This window comes from Lepidochelys kempii, chromosome 7, assembly GCF_965140265.1.
Source record: "Lepidochelys kempii isolate rLepKem1 chromosome 7, rLepKem1.hap2, whole genome shotgun sequence".
NCBI lineage: Eukaryota > Metazoa > Chordata > Testudines > Cheloniidae > Lepidochelys > Lepidochelys kempii.
Window position 1 is genome coordinate 43,311,988 of NC_133262.1, and position 16,812 is coordinate 43,328,799.

Here is a 16,812-nt window from a genome sequence, read left to right on the forward strand (position 1 = left end):
CCTCCGGCGGGGAGCTGTCCTTGCTAAGCGCCTGAAGAATTGCACCGGCCTCAGCGGAGCGACCCCAGTCCGCCGTAGGACACCAAAACCAGCCCCAGCCACAATCCGCCGCCCGGCTCCGCTGCGGCCTCGCGACGCTCGGTTGCGTCTCCATGGCAACAGTTGATAGCGCTCCAGGACCTGGGGTGCGGGGTCCTCCGCGCATAGGTATGCCTAACACACTGCCGGACTGAACGTGCGCAGGCTGGGCTGTTTCCCTTCGCTCCAAACTCGGGTTTGAGGGTAGCCCTGGGGTGTGCTAGGTCTAACGTGCCTTCCTAAATAATATTGGCGCGCCCAGTTGTTGTGCAGTCAGGCGGCGCGGTGGATACCCGAGGCCCGGCCAACCGCTGACAGCCGCCTGCTGCTGCGGCCCGCGCTGTGTTGTTGTGTTGAGCTGGCACTTGGCTCTGGGCTGCCTGGCGGCGCGGAGCGCGAGCGTGAGGAGCCCGGCTCCCTGGGCACACAGGTAAGGCGTCTTCTCAGCACCGCGGCTGTCTCGCCCGCCCGCTCTCCCCAGGGCAGGGGCACCGGTCCGGTACTCGTTTTGTGCCAGGGCAGAGCCCCGACAGCCCTGGGCTTGGCTGTTCATAGCCCCAGCACTTGTGGGCTTGCTGCATCAGGTGTGAATGGAAAATAATTGCTTGAGCCCAGGCACCTTTTCATTACAAATTGAGCCCTGCACCGATCGCGGCGAGGGGCGAGCAGAGCCGTTCTGCAGGCTGCGGAGAAAGCGCAGCCCTGGGCAAAGCAGTCCTGGCAGCGCCCCTGCCTTGGCACATGATCTGCCCCACAGTATGGTGCTGGCGACTGAAAACACTTGTCTTAAACTATAAATGTCACCCGTTTGAGGTCTGCAAGGCTGGGTGTAGCCTGCGTTCCAGCCGGGCTGTTTCTGCCCTCGTGGGGGTATTCCCATGTAGTTAACCTGTGAGACCTACCATGTTGATGCAAGAACGTTAAATTTGTTCACTGGGCAATGCTCCTTTAGGTCCTCTTAAACCAGTGGTTCTCAAACTTTTGTACTTTCACATAGCAAGCCTCTGTGTGCAACCCTCCCTCCCCCTTATAAATTAAAAACACTTATTTACATATTTAACACCACTATAAATGCTAGAGGCAAAGTGGGGTTTGGGGTGGAGGCTGACAGCTCGCAACTCCCCTTGCAAAAGAAAAGGAGGACTTGTGGCACCTTAGAGACTGACAAATTTATTTGAGCATAAGCTTTCGTAATAACCTCGAGAACCGCTGTGTTAAACCCTGCAGTTCTGCAACAGATGAATCATTAGGAAATAGGCTCCACTCTATCTCTGCTCCATGTATGTGTCACATCTGAAATTATTTTGGTGGTGAGGGCAGGTTCTTGAAGTGCCAACACTTTTTTGTAGTTCTTTTTGTAAAAGATGTGAGCATTTGACAAGCTTTGTGATTTTTCCTTTTCCCTCCTAAAAACAAAAACAGGTGTCTTTGGTTTCAGAGAGTGTGAGATATATAGGGACTGTAAATCTGATGTTCAATACAACTAGTTCTGTACTGCTCACAAGGTAGTTTAGCACAAATGAGAGTCCATCAAAGGTTGTAGCTGTATCATTAAGTTTGAGGGTAAACTTGTTTAGTTGTGATAAACTCTTGCTATTTGCTTAATATGTAAAGAGGAAAAAAGATCACAATGCTAATTTTTTTTAGCATCTGTGTACCCCTTGATTATACACTTATGTCTTATCCTGAAAAACACCTAATGCATGTGCTTAACTGTATGCTTGTGAGCAGTTCCATTGACGTTAATGGGACTACTTATATGTAAAGAAAAGAATGTGCATCAGTATTTGTGATTCGGGGGGATATGTCTTCACTGAAAGTATTTTCAGGAAAAGTAAATATGCAATACTTTAATCGAAACCATTTATGGTTCTGTTAAAGGACATAGAAAAATATGTACGTATGTGTAATAATTATACACACACAATGACTCTCTTTCTGTCTGTAATTATTATAGGGCCCAATCCTTGTTTACATGAGAAGTCCACATGACCTCAATGAAATTATGTATTTGAGCAAGTGTTTACAAAATCAGGCCCACATATTGCATATTTGCTGTGTGGAAAGAGACTTTGAGCAATGAATACACGATTTTTCTGTTTTTGTGCAGGAAGACAATAAACTGGATTTTATTACTGCTGTGGAAACTGTTCAGAGTGGGTTTACTTTTCTAACTTTGCATACTAATAAATGAGGCATGTCTTTATGTTTTCGCCTAACACTGCTTTATTTTTAATCACTTAATACTTCAGTAAAGCATGTTTCATAGTAGGACTGTGAAGTGATTAAAAAAATTAATCGCGATTAACTGCACTGTTAAAGAATAATAGAATACCACTTATTTAAATATTTTGGCTGTTTTCTACATTTTCAAATATATTGATTTGAATTACAACACAGAATACAAAGTGTACAGTGCTCACTTTATATTTATTTTATTACAAATATTTGCACTATAAAAAACAAAAGAAATAGTATTTTTTCAGTTCACCTAATACAAGTGCTGTAGTACAATCTCTTTATCATGAAAGTTGTACTTACAAATGTAGAATTTTGTACAAAAAATAACTGCATTCAAAAATAAAACAATATAAAACTTTAGAGCCTACAAGTCCACTCAGTCCTATTTCTTGTTCAGCCAATCACTCAGACAAACAAGTTTATTTACATTTGCAGGGAGATAATGCTGCCTGCTTCTTCTTCACAATGTCACCTCAAAGTGAGAACAGGCGTTTGCATGGCATTGTTGCAGCCTGCGTCACAAGATATTTACATGCCAGATGCACTAAAGATTCATATGTCCCTTCATGCTTCATCCACCATTCCAGAGGACATGTGTAACTCACACACCTTCTGGGTGTGGTGTTCTGTCCCATCTAGTGGCACTGAGACCACTTAGAGAGCTATCAATGAGTCTGCTCTATAGCCTTAGCTAGAGCCAGTTGGCTTTTAGCTCATCGGTAGAGGCTCATGCACTAAGCTCCAGAGGTCCCCAGTTCAATCCCACTGACGACCGGGGTCTGTTGGCATTACCCATGCATTCATGATATGTTTAGCATATCAGGCATGTAAATACCTTGCAGTGCCAGCTACAAAAGTCCCATGCGAATGCCTGTTCTCACTTTCTGGTGACTTTGTAAATAAAAAGCGAGCAGCATTATCTCCCTTAAATGGAAACAAATTTGTTTGTCTTAGCAATTGGCTGAAGTAGGACTGAGTGGACTTGTAGGCTCTAAAGTTTTGCATTGTTTCATTTTTGAATGACAAAAAAAAATCTACATTTGTAAATTGCACTTACACGACAAAGATTGCACTACAGTACTTGTATTAGGTGAATTGAAAAATACTATTTCTTTTATCATTTTTACAGTGCTAATATTTATAATCAAAAATAATATACTTTGATTTCAATAACAACACAGAATACAATATATATGAAAATGTAGAAAAACGTCCAAAATATTTAATAAATTTCAGTTGGCATTCTGTTGCTTAACAGGGTGATTGTATGAGGTGAACTGAAAAATATTATTTCTTTTGTTTATAATTTTTACAGTACAAATATTTGTAATAAAAAATAATAATATAAGATGACCAGTGTACACTTTGTATTCGGTGTTGTAATTGAAATCAATATATTTGAAAATGTAGAAAAACATCCAAATATATATTTAATATATTTCAATTGGTATTCTGTTGTGTGACAGGGTCGTGCAGGATGGCTATAGGAGAGTAATTTTTTTTTTTGAAGCAAAAGATGTTTTTTTATTTGCATAACACACTTACAAAGTAAAACACAGCAACCAAGCACAATTGTTTTCTCATTAGCTTCAGGGGAGGGAAGTGTTCAAGCTTGCCTGGGCCCAGAGCGAGGGGCTTCCTCAACTCTCATGGTCTTCCACCCTTCTGAGTTACCTGGTGGCCCAGAGCGAGGGGACTTCATCGACTCTCGTGGTTTTCCACTCCTTCGAGTTACCTGGCGCCACGCCTGAGTGTCACCAACAATTCCCTCCTCTGAAAACACCCAACAAGAGGGGCAGGCTGTGGGGTGGACAATCCGGGGGGGGCACGTGCACCCACATGTGAAAGGACCCCTCTAAGGTGGTCGTGTCCGCAGCAGCAATGGCTGAGGCTGGGGTCCTTTACTCTCTCCCCCAATCAAAGGGTCAGACAAAGGGAGCCGGATGGGGACACTGAGCAGAAAACCTCAGACAGCGCCCACCGCTCTTCAAAAGCATCAAGGGAGTCGGTGGACGCTGCCCAGAGGAACTCCGCCCGGATACGTGAAAGGACCGAGGATCGGAAAACGGCCCCACAGTCACAGGAGATTCCATCGGCCAACCTCCTCTCTCTGGTTTTATAGATGGCCGTTTTAGCCAGGGCCAGGAGGAGTTTAAGTAGGAGATCTCACGACTTTATGAGGCCACGGATGGGGAGTGCATAAATAAAAAGGTGAGGCGAAAAATGCAACCAAAAACATAATAGGAGATTTGTGAGGAGCTGGAACAGGGGCTATAGCCTGGCGCGCTCCAAATATACGTGCGCCAGGGTTTCTCTCACGCCACAAAAGGGACAAGTATCTGGGACGGGGGTGAACCGTGCCAAGTACATGCCAGTGCTCACAGCTCCATGAAGGAGCCACCAACTGATGTCCCCAACAGGCCTCGGAACCAAGGTGGAATATAGGCTGGCCCACCGGGGCTGCTCACCCTCCAAAGGTGGCAGAAGGTCTCGCCACTTTGTGTCGGGGCAGGACACTAGGGTGAGGGTGTGAAGGGTGTGGAGCACGAGCGTGTATAGCTGTTTCCTTGGCGTGGTTTGGAAGCGTACTGGCTGCAGTTCATGCAGCTGGCTTGCAGTGAAGGGGTGAGGGGGTCGATTGGGTCTGCGGGGCAGGGGTCCAATTAAAAGGTCTGGCGGGCCTGGGGTAGAGGGTGGGCGGGGCGTGTCCTCGAGCAGGACCCAGTCGAGGTAAGCTCGAGCAGCGGGCAGCAAAGCGGCCTTCGCCTCCTGAAGAACGCACCGGGGGGTGTGAGGTCTGGAGAGCCCCCTGCGCCGGGCGAGCGTCAGGGGATCCAGCCAGTCTCCCCGGTCATAGTCCAGGAGGTCTCTGACTCTCATGACTTCTGCCAGGATCAAGCTCTGGCGCACCGAGCGGGACTCCGCCACCTGCACACGGAGCTGGGGGTTGTGTAGCAGGGGCTCCGTGAGGAGATCTACCCCCTCGGTGGCCGCCATGGACCTGGTCGTTAAAAACAGTTTCCAAGTCTGGAGGAAGTCCTAGTAGAAGCTAACAGCCGGCCAGCACTCTAGCAACAGCGGAGAAAGAAAAAAAACAACAAAAGGAAAAGAAAGGGGGTAGAGCATCTGGCCCAGTCAGGGGGAAGCTGAAAGCAGGGGTAAAAAGCAAGGAAAGCCTAGGCCAGAGGGCAGCAGCAGGAGAGCAGGCTAGGTAGGTCCCTTTTCCCTGGGTAAGGTAACAGGGAAGGTTTTTTTTTTTTTTTTTTTGAAACAGAAAAGAAGTTTATTTGTAACACTTACAAAGAATTACCAAAGGAAACAAAACAAACTATGCAACAAAACAACGCAAACAGAAGGTATAACACAGCAGCTTTCAGGAAGGAGAAGTGTTCAGGCTAGCCTGGGCCCAGAGCGGGGGGGCTTACTCGACACTCGTGGTCTTCCACCCCCTTGAGTTACCTAGTACCGTGCCCAGTGTCACCGATTATCCCTCTCCTGAGAATGCCCGGCAAGATGGGCACGGCTGCGGGGTGGGCGGTTTAGGGGTGGGGGGGTAGACACCCATGTATTGTAGGACCCCTCCTAGATGACAATAATGATGGTATCTACAGCAGCAACGGCTGGGGCTGGCGTCTCTCGCTCTTCCCCTCAATCAAAGGGTCAGACGGAGGGAACCGGACGGGGTCACCGAGCAGAGAACCCCGGACAGCACCCACCACTCCTCGAAGGCGTCAAGGGAGTCGGTGGACGCCGCCCAGAGGAACTCCACCCGGATACGTGAATGTACTGAGGATCGGAAAAAGGCCCTACAATCACAGGATGATTGTACTGATCAAGAGACAGGAGGGCGAACGACAGACCATCTCTCCGCCCGAGTTCCAAAAGGTCTTGGACTAGAAAGAGGTTGTCAAAAATGCTGCGACCCGGGACAGTATAGGTCTGGTCTGGGTGGATCATGTCCGCCATCACGGACCCTAGCCGCAGCGAGATTGCTTTCGCTACGATTTTGTAATCCGTGCTAAGGAGTGAGACGGGACGCCAGTTTCGTAAATCGCGGAGGTCCCCCTTCTTCGGCAACAAGGCGAGCACCGCTCGCCTGCACGACAGAGGGAGGACCCCGCTCTGCAAGGACTCAGCCCAGACAGTGACTAGGTCTGGGCCGAGAATGTCCCAGAACGCGCGGTAAAACTCCACGGTCAGCCCGTCCATGCCCGGAGATTTATTGGTGGGCATGAGACAGAGGGCTTCCGAGAACTCGGCCAGGGTGAGAGGCAGCTCTAGCCGGTCTCGGTCGCCCACGCTGACTGGGGATTTCCTCCCAGAGCACCCCGCAAGCGCCAGGATCGGTCGGATCCGGGGAGAAAAGGCTTGTGTAGAAGTCACGGGCCCTCCCACACATCTCCTCCGGATCCATGAGGGGGGTGCCGTCTTCCGCAAGAAGGCAGGTGACGTGTTTCTTGGCCCCCCTCGTTTTCTCCAGGGCATAGAAGAAGCGGGAGCCGCGGTCCATCTACCGAAGGAGGCGGATGCGGGACTGAACGAAGGCACCTCGGGCCCGGTGGTCCTCGAGGGCCCGGAGTTCCTCCCGCTTCTCCCGGCACGCTCCGCAGAGGGACGGGTCCTCGGGGTTGGCGGCCAGGCGCCTCTCCATCTCTAAGACCTCCCGTTCCAACTGTTCTATCGCCGCATTTCTCCGTCGGCTGGTGCCCCAAGTGTAGTCACGGCAGAAGAGCTTGGCGCGCACCTTCCCTAGATCCCACCATCGCCGCACCAAGGGAAAGGCTCGCCACTGCTCTCGCCAGGCCAGCCAAAACTCCCGGAAGGATGTCACGAAGCTCTCGTCCTCCAACAGGCTGTTGTTAAAGTGCCAGTAGGCTGGCCCCGGTCTCTCTGCACAGAGGGAGACCATTATGGTGGCTAAATGATGGTCGGAGAATGGGGCCGGCCGAATGGTGGAAGAGTGGGCCTGTGAAAGATGGAAACGGGATAAGTAAATACGGTCCAACCGAGAGTGGTGTGACCGATGGGCCTCCACCCGGACAAAGGTGAACGTGGAAGTGTCATCTGGGTGATGGTCACGCCAGACGTCCAATAGGGAGTGATGTTCGACTATTCCTTGGAGAATGTTCGCGGCGGCTGGGCTCGACTCAGCCCCTGAGCGGTCCCGTTCCTTGAGGGTGGTGTTAAAGTCCCCTCCCAGGACCAGGCACTCGTGCGAATCTAGGGTGCCGAGGAAGTCGGACACCCGCTGATAGAATTGTGGCCGCTTTGGGCTCATTTGCAGGGCATAAATGTTAACAAGGTTGACCACAAGCCCCTCCATACGGACTGAAGGTGCAGCAGGTGGCCCGGCACGGCCTCAGTGACCCCTAGCACCTCGGGCTGTAGGGTGGGGGAGAACAGGGTCGCCACTCCAGCTTGCCAAGTCGTGAAGTGGCTAAAGCATACCCCGTCCCCCCATTCCAGCCGCCACCTGGCCTCGACAGTCGGGTCCGTATGGGTCTCCTGCAGGAAAGCTACAGAGTACACCCCTTCCCGAAGGTAAGGGAGCACCTGGGACCTGCGGAGAGCCATCCTACAGGCCCTGGTGTTCAAGGTTGCAATAATGAGAGGCGTCATGCGGAGGGCTGGGGGGGGTGGGGGGTTCTTATTGGTGGGGGTGTCCGTGGCCCCCGGCGGGTTGCGCAGCAACCCGTGACCCATCCCGTGGATGAGTAAATCTTTCCGGAAGCCGCGGGCCCGCTCGTAGGCTGCAGCAGCGCACTTTCCTTGCCCCCTGCCCTCCTTTATAAGGGCCCTTGTGGCCTGAAGAATTTGATCAAAGTCCCCCCATAGCTGAAGAGCTAGCTGTACCCTATTGCAGGCGCCACGGGTGTGTTCTAGGAACTTCCGTAGTGCATGCCGCAGCTCATGGGGGGGTGGGGTTACGATTTCCGGGGTGTTCCCTGGTGGGGCTCTTAATGCAGCCTCGTGGTCCGCTAAGGCGGGTAGGCAGGGTGCGGACCACCGGCGGGGCGTCTGACAGGCTGGGGTTATTAAATCCATTTCACACCTTGGGGTCGAAGGGGATGGCGGGGGGAAAATTGCAACTCCTAATGGGTCGTGACTAGAAAGTGCAAAGGCTGCTCCGTGGGGGGGATCTGCGGAAGGCGGGAAAGAAATAACCCCAGGGGCGGCAATAGCATTGCAGGAGGAGGTGAATTGGGCAGGGACAGGGGTGGGGGCAGGGGCAGAGGTAAGGCTCTGGGCTTCAGGAGGCGAGCAACTAAAAGAAGGTGCCTCCTGAGCAGAGTCGAGGATTAAGGAGTAAGGGAGGGGGCTCCCAGTGACGCTAGGCGCTGGCTCCGTGGTGGTCTTGGCGGCCATGGCATCAGTGGTGGACCACCTTCTGCGGGGCGCTCACCCAGGAAGGCAATTAGGGGGAGGGAGCATAGGGAAAGGGGGGCTGGGGTGAGGTTACCCAGGTCGAGGCCAGCCGGCAGTAGATCATCCTCTCCCTGGGTGACCGGGGTCAAATCTAGGGCCTCAAATTCCGCATACACGGAGGAGAGGCCAACTCCTGCTACCCCGGGGGCCTCTCCTCTAGGGCCCGCCTCAACGGTCGCCTCAGGGTTCGCGGGGGGTTCGGGTGGTATCCGGGCAGAAGGAGCTTCCTCAGGGGTCTCGGAGGGGAGGGTCTCTCGTGGAGGGGGGATTCTGCCCTCCAATGCCAGTCTGTCTTCCCCTCCCGACACCAGCAGATGGATCTCACTCGTGGCCGTAGCGGAAGGCTCAATATCAGTGCCTCCCTTCCTGGTCTTCCAGGGGGCTTCCGCATCAGATGGGTGCAGCGGAGCTCGAGCCTTCCGCTTGCCTCGCTTCCCCTGGACTAGAGTCCAGCCCTCCATAGCGTCGTCTGGGGGTTGGTTAGCAGGGGTCGTGTTGGGGGGGCGGAGGCGATGATTCAGGGGTTCGGGGGGGTAACGGTGAGGCAGCATGAGGGGCGGGGGGCTCTCCTTGGGGCAGGCCCTCTCCTATACCCGGTAATATCTTGGCCACACCCTCCTCCATAGGCTCTGCCGGATTGGTAATGGCAAGGGTGGGACTCCCTTGCTCTCCTGGGCATTGTAGGGGAGGTGTTTCTTGGGCCCGGATGGGAGCAGCGGCGGGTCAAGTAGGAGGAGAGTTGGTTTTAGGTGCCGGGCGGCCAGGGGCGTCGGCAATGACGGGGCCAATGTCCTGCCGGGTCTCAGGGGTCTCGGGTGCCCCTCCCCCCTGGGCCAAAGGGCAATCTCTGCAGACATGCCCCGCTGAGCGGCAGAGGTAGCACCGGGCCTCTCCGGTGGAGTAAAAGACCCTGATAGCGGGCTCCTTGGTAGGGGACTAGGAAGGACCCCTCGAGCACCTCTCTGTCACGCGCCGCCGCAGGCGGTAGAAGCTGCACTTGCCGGCGGAACGAAAGGACGTGACGGAGGGTGGGGTCCTTGCAGCCCAACGGGAGAGGGCTGATGACAGAGACAAGTTCCCCCAGGGTGGAGAGAGCGGGTAACAGGGCAGCATTGGGTAAAAAGGGAGGAAGGGAGGTGAGGACTTCTAGCGGCTCTAGGGAGACAAACACCCCCACCACCACCAGGCCCTTCTCCACCGCCTCCTGGGCGGCAGCCTCCGAAGCTAAGAAAAAAACGACCTTCCCATACATTTTGGAGGCCGCCACAATAGCCGTGGGTCCTACCACCTTCGCCAATGCCTGCACCTATGTCTCCACGTGGGGTGAGGCGGGCACCAGGAGGCAACGGACACCGTGCCTCCTGGTCAAGGTGGGCAAGGGGCCCTGGCCGCTGGTGATGGTAGCGGAGGCAGTGGGTGGGCGATATGACAAGGCGGCAGGCAGGGGGGATCCTGCCACCGCCCGGGCATACGTCCTGGGGGCCGGGGGAGGGATGTTCGCAGAGCTGGTGGAGGGACCAGCGGGGGGGGACGCCGCGGTCGATGACGAGGCCACAGCGGTGGGGGCAGCCCCTGCCATGGAGGGCCTAGTGGTTTTAGCGGGGCCCTTTCCTTTCTTCCTGCCCTGACCTTTTCAGCCAGCTGGGGGGGGGTTCCTAGAATCTGGGGGGGCGGTGGACGTAGCAGCGGCCGTAATTGCCCCGGTGCCTCCTGCTGCCGGTGCCCCAGCGGTGGCGGTGGCAGGTGTTTTGACAGTGGGGCTGGGGGGGGGCCTTGGGGGTTGGGCAGGGGGGCAGGTGGGGGAGGGACAACTAATATTGGTAGAGGGGCCTCGCCTCTCTCATTCCCCGCCATTGTGAGCAGGGAGAGACGGGGAGACACCGGAAGGAGGAGGGGGGAGGGGGAAGCAGATTAACTGCTCCTCCCTGCTGAGCTGCAGGCGGGGGGAGGGATACCAAATATGTTGGACTGGAAGGGGGGGAAAAACAGGAATCGGGGTCCAGTGATAGGGGCAAGCTGTGGGATAAACAGTCCGGGGGGTGGGGGGGGGGTGGACCCACGCACGTTTGTCCAAAGAGTCTCGTTTGGTCGGCTGTTATGTCCGGTCCGAAAGGCAAAGTTCAAAGCAAACAGCTGGATCCGAGGCAAATGGCAGGTTGCCAGCAGGGATGGACGGCGGGGGGCCCGTGACAGTTGTAATAATGTTGGGGGGGGCACCGATGGATTGGGGGGCAGCTCCATGCCACACCCCTTGTGCCGCCACAAACGCAATTAAACCACAGTCAGACTCCCCCCCACGAGAGTATAATTCAAAAAGTTACTCAGTCTTACGGCCCCCTCCACGATGATTTGTAGCTTCCCTGGGTGATTTCTTCTGTTTCCTATCTTCTTCTTCTCCAGCTCTGTTGGCTTTGTACCAAGGCTTCCGGCATGCCGAGAATGTTGCAGAGATAATAAGGAATTCCGAGCTGCCAGCAAAACGGCTGGGTCTGAGGGCTTCCACTCCCCCCTCCGGGTAGCGGGTTGGCAATCTTCCCCCCCTCCTCCGGGGGTTTCAGCTAAGGCAAATAGCTGCGCCCGGGAGCAGGTGTGTGTGGGGGGGTGATGGCGGCAAGTTGGCAGCTGACCAGCACTCAACGACAGCAGAGAAAAACGGCAGAAAAACAAACCAAAACAAAAAAGCGTCTGGCCCGGTCGGGGCGGGGGACTAAGGCAGGCTCAAAAAGTAAGAAAAATCCAGGCCAGGGGGCTTTAGGAAAGAATAGAAAGCAGATAGCTGAGGAGCAAGCGAGGGACGTCCGGTTTCCCAACAGGGAAGGTTTCAGAACAATTAGGAACCTTCTGGAGACAATTAAGACAGGCTGATTAGAACACCTGAAGCCAATCAAGAAGCTGCTAGAATCAATTAAGGCAGGCTAATCAGGGTACCTGGGTTTTTAAAAGAAGCTCACTTCAGTTTGTGGCATGCGTGTGAGGAGCTGGGAGTAAGAGGTGCTAGGAGCTGAGAGTGAGAATGCATACTGTTGGAGGACTGAGGAGTACAAGCATTATCAGACACTAGGAGGAAGGCTCTATGGTGAGGATAAAGAAGGTGTTGGGAGGAGGCCATGGGGAAGTAGCATAAGGGAGTTGCAGCTGTTGCACAGCTGTTCCAGGAGGCACTCTAGACAGCTGCAATCCACAGGGTCCTGGGCTGGAACCCAGAGTAGAGGGTGGGCCTGGGTTCCCCCCAAATCCTCCCAGCTCCTGATCAGACACAGGTGGAGTCGACCTGGACTGTGGGTTCAGAAAAACGGCCAAGCTGAGGGCTGCTGTGAAGCTCCAAGGCGAGCAAATCCGCCAATAAGCACAAGACCCACCAAGGTAGAGCAGGGACTTTGTCATAATTGTTTAATAGTGCAATTAAAATTGTGAATAATAGTTATTAATTTTTTAAAATTGTGATTAATGTTTTTGTGTTAATCACGTGAGTTAACTACAATTAATTGACAGCCCTATTTCATAGGTGGTTTTTTAAAAATATTTTTCCCTTAGCATTTCAAACAAGTTAAGAAACTTGAAATCTAACCAGTCTCCTTGACAAGTTGGTTTTCCTCTGTAGGCTGATTTATCATATGAGGTTCACAGTGATTGCTGGGGATCTGCTAATAGAGCATTGAAGTATGTTTCGGTTTTAGGAGAGGACTCCCAACAGAGAGTGGGGTTTTTTTTGTTGTTTTTTTTATAATTCGTTACATAGAAATCAAAGCTAGATTACATTCTTTTGCTGACAGCTTTGACGGTGTTGTATGCATAACATTATGCCAAGATATGTGTGGCTTGTTTGTGTGAGATGTTCAAGTCCCTAGCTGGAATAAAACAGCACTAGCACAGCTATTATGTGTAACATACAGCACAAGTGTTTTCTCTGTGTGATTTGTTATTTCCAGTTGCAGATTTTGCAGTGGCTTATCGCAAACTTTCTACAAAGTAGTGTAAATGTTTTCTACAAGTTATTTGGAAAGCTAAGTGGCATTCTACAGGATGTGCACTTTGTATTGTACATTTGTGGTCACCATCATAGTTAAGTGATGAAGTATGTTTGAGCCATATATTCTGACTTTCCTACCTTCCATACAAGGATTACAGTAGTGGTCTTTATAAGTGGAGCAGTATAGAAGTTGCATCCTGACTTTAGGTTTATTTGTTTTTTCTTCCATAAACTGATGGCCATGCCTTTTCTTATACTGTGTTTTTTTTTTTAATTGTCCTGTGTATGATCTTGCAGCTGCTGTTTTTCCATTGCATTAGGGGTGTGTAGATTCTGACAGGATTTGAAAAATGCATAATATGTTTTGCTAGGAACTTAAATGAGCAAAGAATGCACTATACTCATCTAAAGGTTTCCTAGCCTCTTCTGGAGGAAAAATGCAGAACCTGTATAAAAGTAGAAAAACCTGCTACTGAGACACTGTCTTGTTTGGATAGTTGGATAGGTTGGCTCAACCCATTCATGGTCTCCAGAAGCCATTAAGACTGTGCGTGACAGACAAAAGAGATCGTTGTTTCAGTGGTGTGCAAACTGAGTGTTGAAGTATTTCCATGCAGAGCTAGTTTGATAGCTCAAGGATTTGCATAATTCATCATGTCTTTTCTGGAAAAATGCACTTTCCAGTTCACAGAAAGTTTGGGTTAAGGCAAAATGGGGATTATCCTCACTAAAACATTGTCCTGTTCTTCATCTCTGTCTCCACCCCCATCTGAGTGGACACACTCTCAGTCTGTAAACATGTTCAAGTGGATGGGGCACGGAACTAGGAGTCAGGAGATCTGCATTGATGCTTAGCCTTGCTGTTGACTTGCAAGATGACCTTGGGCAAATCACTTAGCTCCTCTGCCTCAGTTTCTCTGTTAGTAAAATAGGGGTTATGATACTTGCCCACCTTCATAAAGTGCTTTGAGATCTATGGATGAAAAGCCCTATATAAGTACTAACTTAACATAATTTACTATTTATCCCTCCTCCCCAGATGGACACTGTCTCTCCCTCTCATCACAGGGAGTGTCCACCTTAGAGGTGGTACCCTAGCTGGATGCCTACTTAGCTGTAAGTACCTGGTGACCATTTAAAATTCAATGCAGTTTTATCTCATGAATAGAGGCAAACACTAGGCACATATTCTCCATGTTCTATGAAAATTTTTTGACACCCTCAGTCATAGCATGTCTCCCATATGCATGTGCAGGCAGTGGAATGTAACTGTTGTATGTTTTCATCTTACAGGTTTGTAAAGAGGCTCTGCTTATAAACAAAAACACAAGGGAAAAATGACATTCAGAAAAGGTACATATTTAAAACAAGCAGACAAATAAAGAACTTATGTGCTCGTAGCTTTTCCTGACCTGTGAGATTATCCTAATTACCTTTCTCTTCTTCTCTGTTTCAGTGAACATTGCCATCCTTGTACTTGCTATTGTTATATTTTTATTAGTTCTGCATCACAACCTTCTAGGTCTCAGTGACTTTTTGAAACGAGATGTAGCAGGTACAGTGGCTTTTTTTTTAATATTAAGAGTTTTCTTTTCAGATCAGTAGCATGATGCATACCTAATCCGAAACAAACCTCTGCCATACGAAAATGGTTTCTGTAATGTAATAACAATAGATCCCTTCTGTAATGAGTGTATTTTGAATGCATGGATTTCCTGTCTTTTTGTCTAAATTTTATTTCGGTACTCCATTAACATTAGATTTTTACTAACTTCCTCAGAACTAAGAGGAAGTCGGTCCTGATGAGTGTGTCTGCTATAGAGGGGTCACGAGTGTGCAAATACAGATGGAATCCAGCAGTTTTAGCTGTAGCTACATTTAGTGAAAAATCACAGCTTTGATAGTGAAGTAGCATTGTTAAGTATCTCAAGTCAGACATTCATAGATTTTAAGGCTAGAAGGGGCCATTGTGACCATCAGATTTGACACTCTGTGTAACACGGGGCATAGAATTTAATCCAGTGATTCCTGCATGGCGTCCGATATTTTTTAAAATATCGAGTCTTGATATAAAGATTCCAATTGATGGAGAATTTACCATATTCCTAGGTAATCCATTCAGTTGGCTAATTTAAACTACTAACATCCATTTTTGTATCTGTACATTGCAGGCATAAATAGTTGTGGGTTCAGTTTAGGTCATTTTAGATATCTAGGACTCCTATGAGACACCCATGTACTGTGAAGTATCAGGGGGCAGCCATGTTAGTCTGTATCTGCAAAAAACAACAAGGAATCCAGTGGCACCTTAAAGACTAACAGATTTATTTGGGCATAAGCTTTCGTGGGTAAACACACTCCTTTAGTTGCATCTGAAGAAGTGGGTTTTTTACCAACGAAAGCTTATGCCCAAATAAATCTGTTAGTCTTTAAGGTGCCACTGGATTCCTTGTTGTTTTCATGTACTGTTATACCTAGTCATCTGGGGGAGTAGATGACACCATAGCTGCATTAATATGGCGTTTCCTTGGTTTCTCTCTCAGAGGAATTAGAAAGAGAGTTGGAAGAGCGGGTGGTGCTGGGAAGGGAAGAAGGGAGGGAGACTATGCTCTGAGCTGAGTGTGCAGCTCATTTTGTATCTAAGACCCCCTTTAGCTATCTGTGTTACTAAAGCCCTGAAATTAATGAATGAAGGAATTTAATCTGAGCTCTGATATTCATCTGTGTACCCTGCCATGCTGGCTCATTGGGGAGTTCAAACTTATATGTGTGCATAATATTATTATTGTAATATTCAGGTGTTGTGTTTAATATAGATGACAAGTTCTTCAGGGCTTGTCTTTACTATTACAAGTTTATACAAAACCTATCTTTAAAAACTTTAAAAACTAGTTCTGATCCCTGCGTGGGGTCTCTAAGAACAGTATAAATAGAAATAATTGGCGGTATTAAGAATTTTCAAACACTAATCATTTATTTATTTGTAGCACAAATATATATATCCATTTTCTTGTCCTGCAGATTCAAGTCCATTAGGACTCCAGCCTATAGATTTCATACCCGAGGCTCCTCAAAGGCTGACCGACGAAAGAAATGATCAGGAAATTCCTGTAGTCATTACAGCATCGGATGACCGGCTTGGAGGTGTAATTGCAGCCATGAACAGCATTTACCATAACACTAAATCCAACGTGGTGTTCCATATTGTCACTCTAAATGGTACAGTGGACCATTTGAGGTAAACTGTGCTTTCCAGATTCAGCTCGTTCCATTAATGTCAGACAGGATTAAGAAAAGGAGTACTTGTGGCACCTTAGTCTCCTTAGTCTCTAAGGTGCAACAAGTACTCCTTTTCTTTCTGCGGATACAGACTAACACGGCTGCTACTCTGAAACCAGACAGGGTTAACTTTCAAAAGAGGAAAATACCATCCGGTCCAACAATCCAGACCTCTCAAAACTGATTGCAATCCTACCTGTTTGCTTTATTACCAGACCTTGTGATCATTTCTTTTTCAGGAAGCAGCTGTAGGTGCCTCTTGAAATTGTATATTCTATTTGCTACAGTCACCCTCCCTGGTAACATTCCAGGTGTAGACTGCAGTCTGTGTGGAGTAGCTCTGCTTTGCTTGATTTCTGTGTTTGTGTTTCCTAACTTTACTTGTTGTAGTACCTTTTTTTTTTTTTTTTAAACACTGAGGACCTGTCGAAACCAATGAGCCAAGAAAATCCAAAGTTTTCAAGGATTCAGGTTCTTCCCATGTTTGTCTTGTTCCTGACAATGACTAGTATTCATTTTAGGGCCCAATTCTCTGAATGCCCTTATCTCCCATTGACCTCTCAGGATGAGGCCCCTTGATCAGTTTTTTATTTGTTTGACTTTCAGCTGTACACAAAAAACCTGCCAAAAATGGTGGGTTTTTAAGTAAGAGATTTCAATTTACAGCATTAAAAAAAGAAATGTAAGAAATTTGCTTCCATAAATGTGGCAGAGGAATGATTTCACACTCTGCTGTTGTGCATGCTTAAAGAAAACAGGTTAAACGTGAGAAAGAGGAAATTATTTTTTTTTAATAGAAGACAGATTCCATCACAGAA

General features: G+C 49.4%; 1 protein-coding gene across 5 annotated transcripts in view; it reads left to right on the plus strand.

Moving 5' to 3' along the window:
• The first annotated feature begins 2 nt into the window (after positions 1-2).
• GLT8D1 (glycosyltransferase 8 domain containing 1) overlaps positions 3-16,812 on the plus strand; it is a 36,213-nt gene continuing 19,403 nt past the window's right edge. For 2 of the 5 annotated variants that reach the window (XM_073352432.1, XM_073352437.1), the window contains exons 1-4: positions 219-508; positions 14,009-14,068; positions 14,172-14,270; positions 15,737-15,953. In XM_073352432.1, coding sequence (XP_073208533.1) covers positions 14,053-14,068; positions 14,172-14,270; positions 15,737-15,953 — 332 coding nt within the window. In that variant the 5' untranslated portion in view covers positions 219-508; positions 14,009-14,052. The other 3 variants (XM_073352433.1, XM_073352434.1, XM_073352436.1) reach the window with 3 other exon arrangements.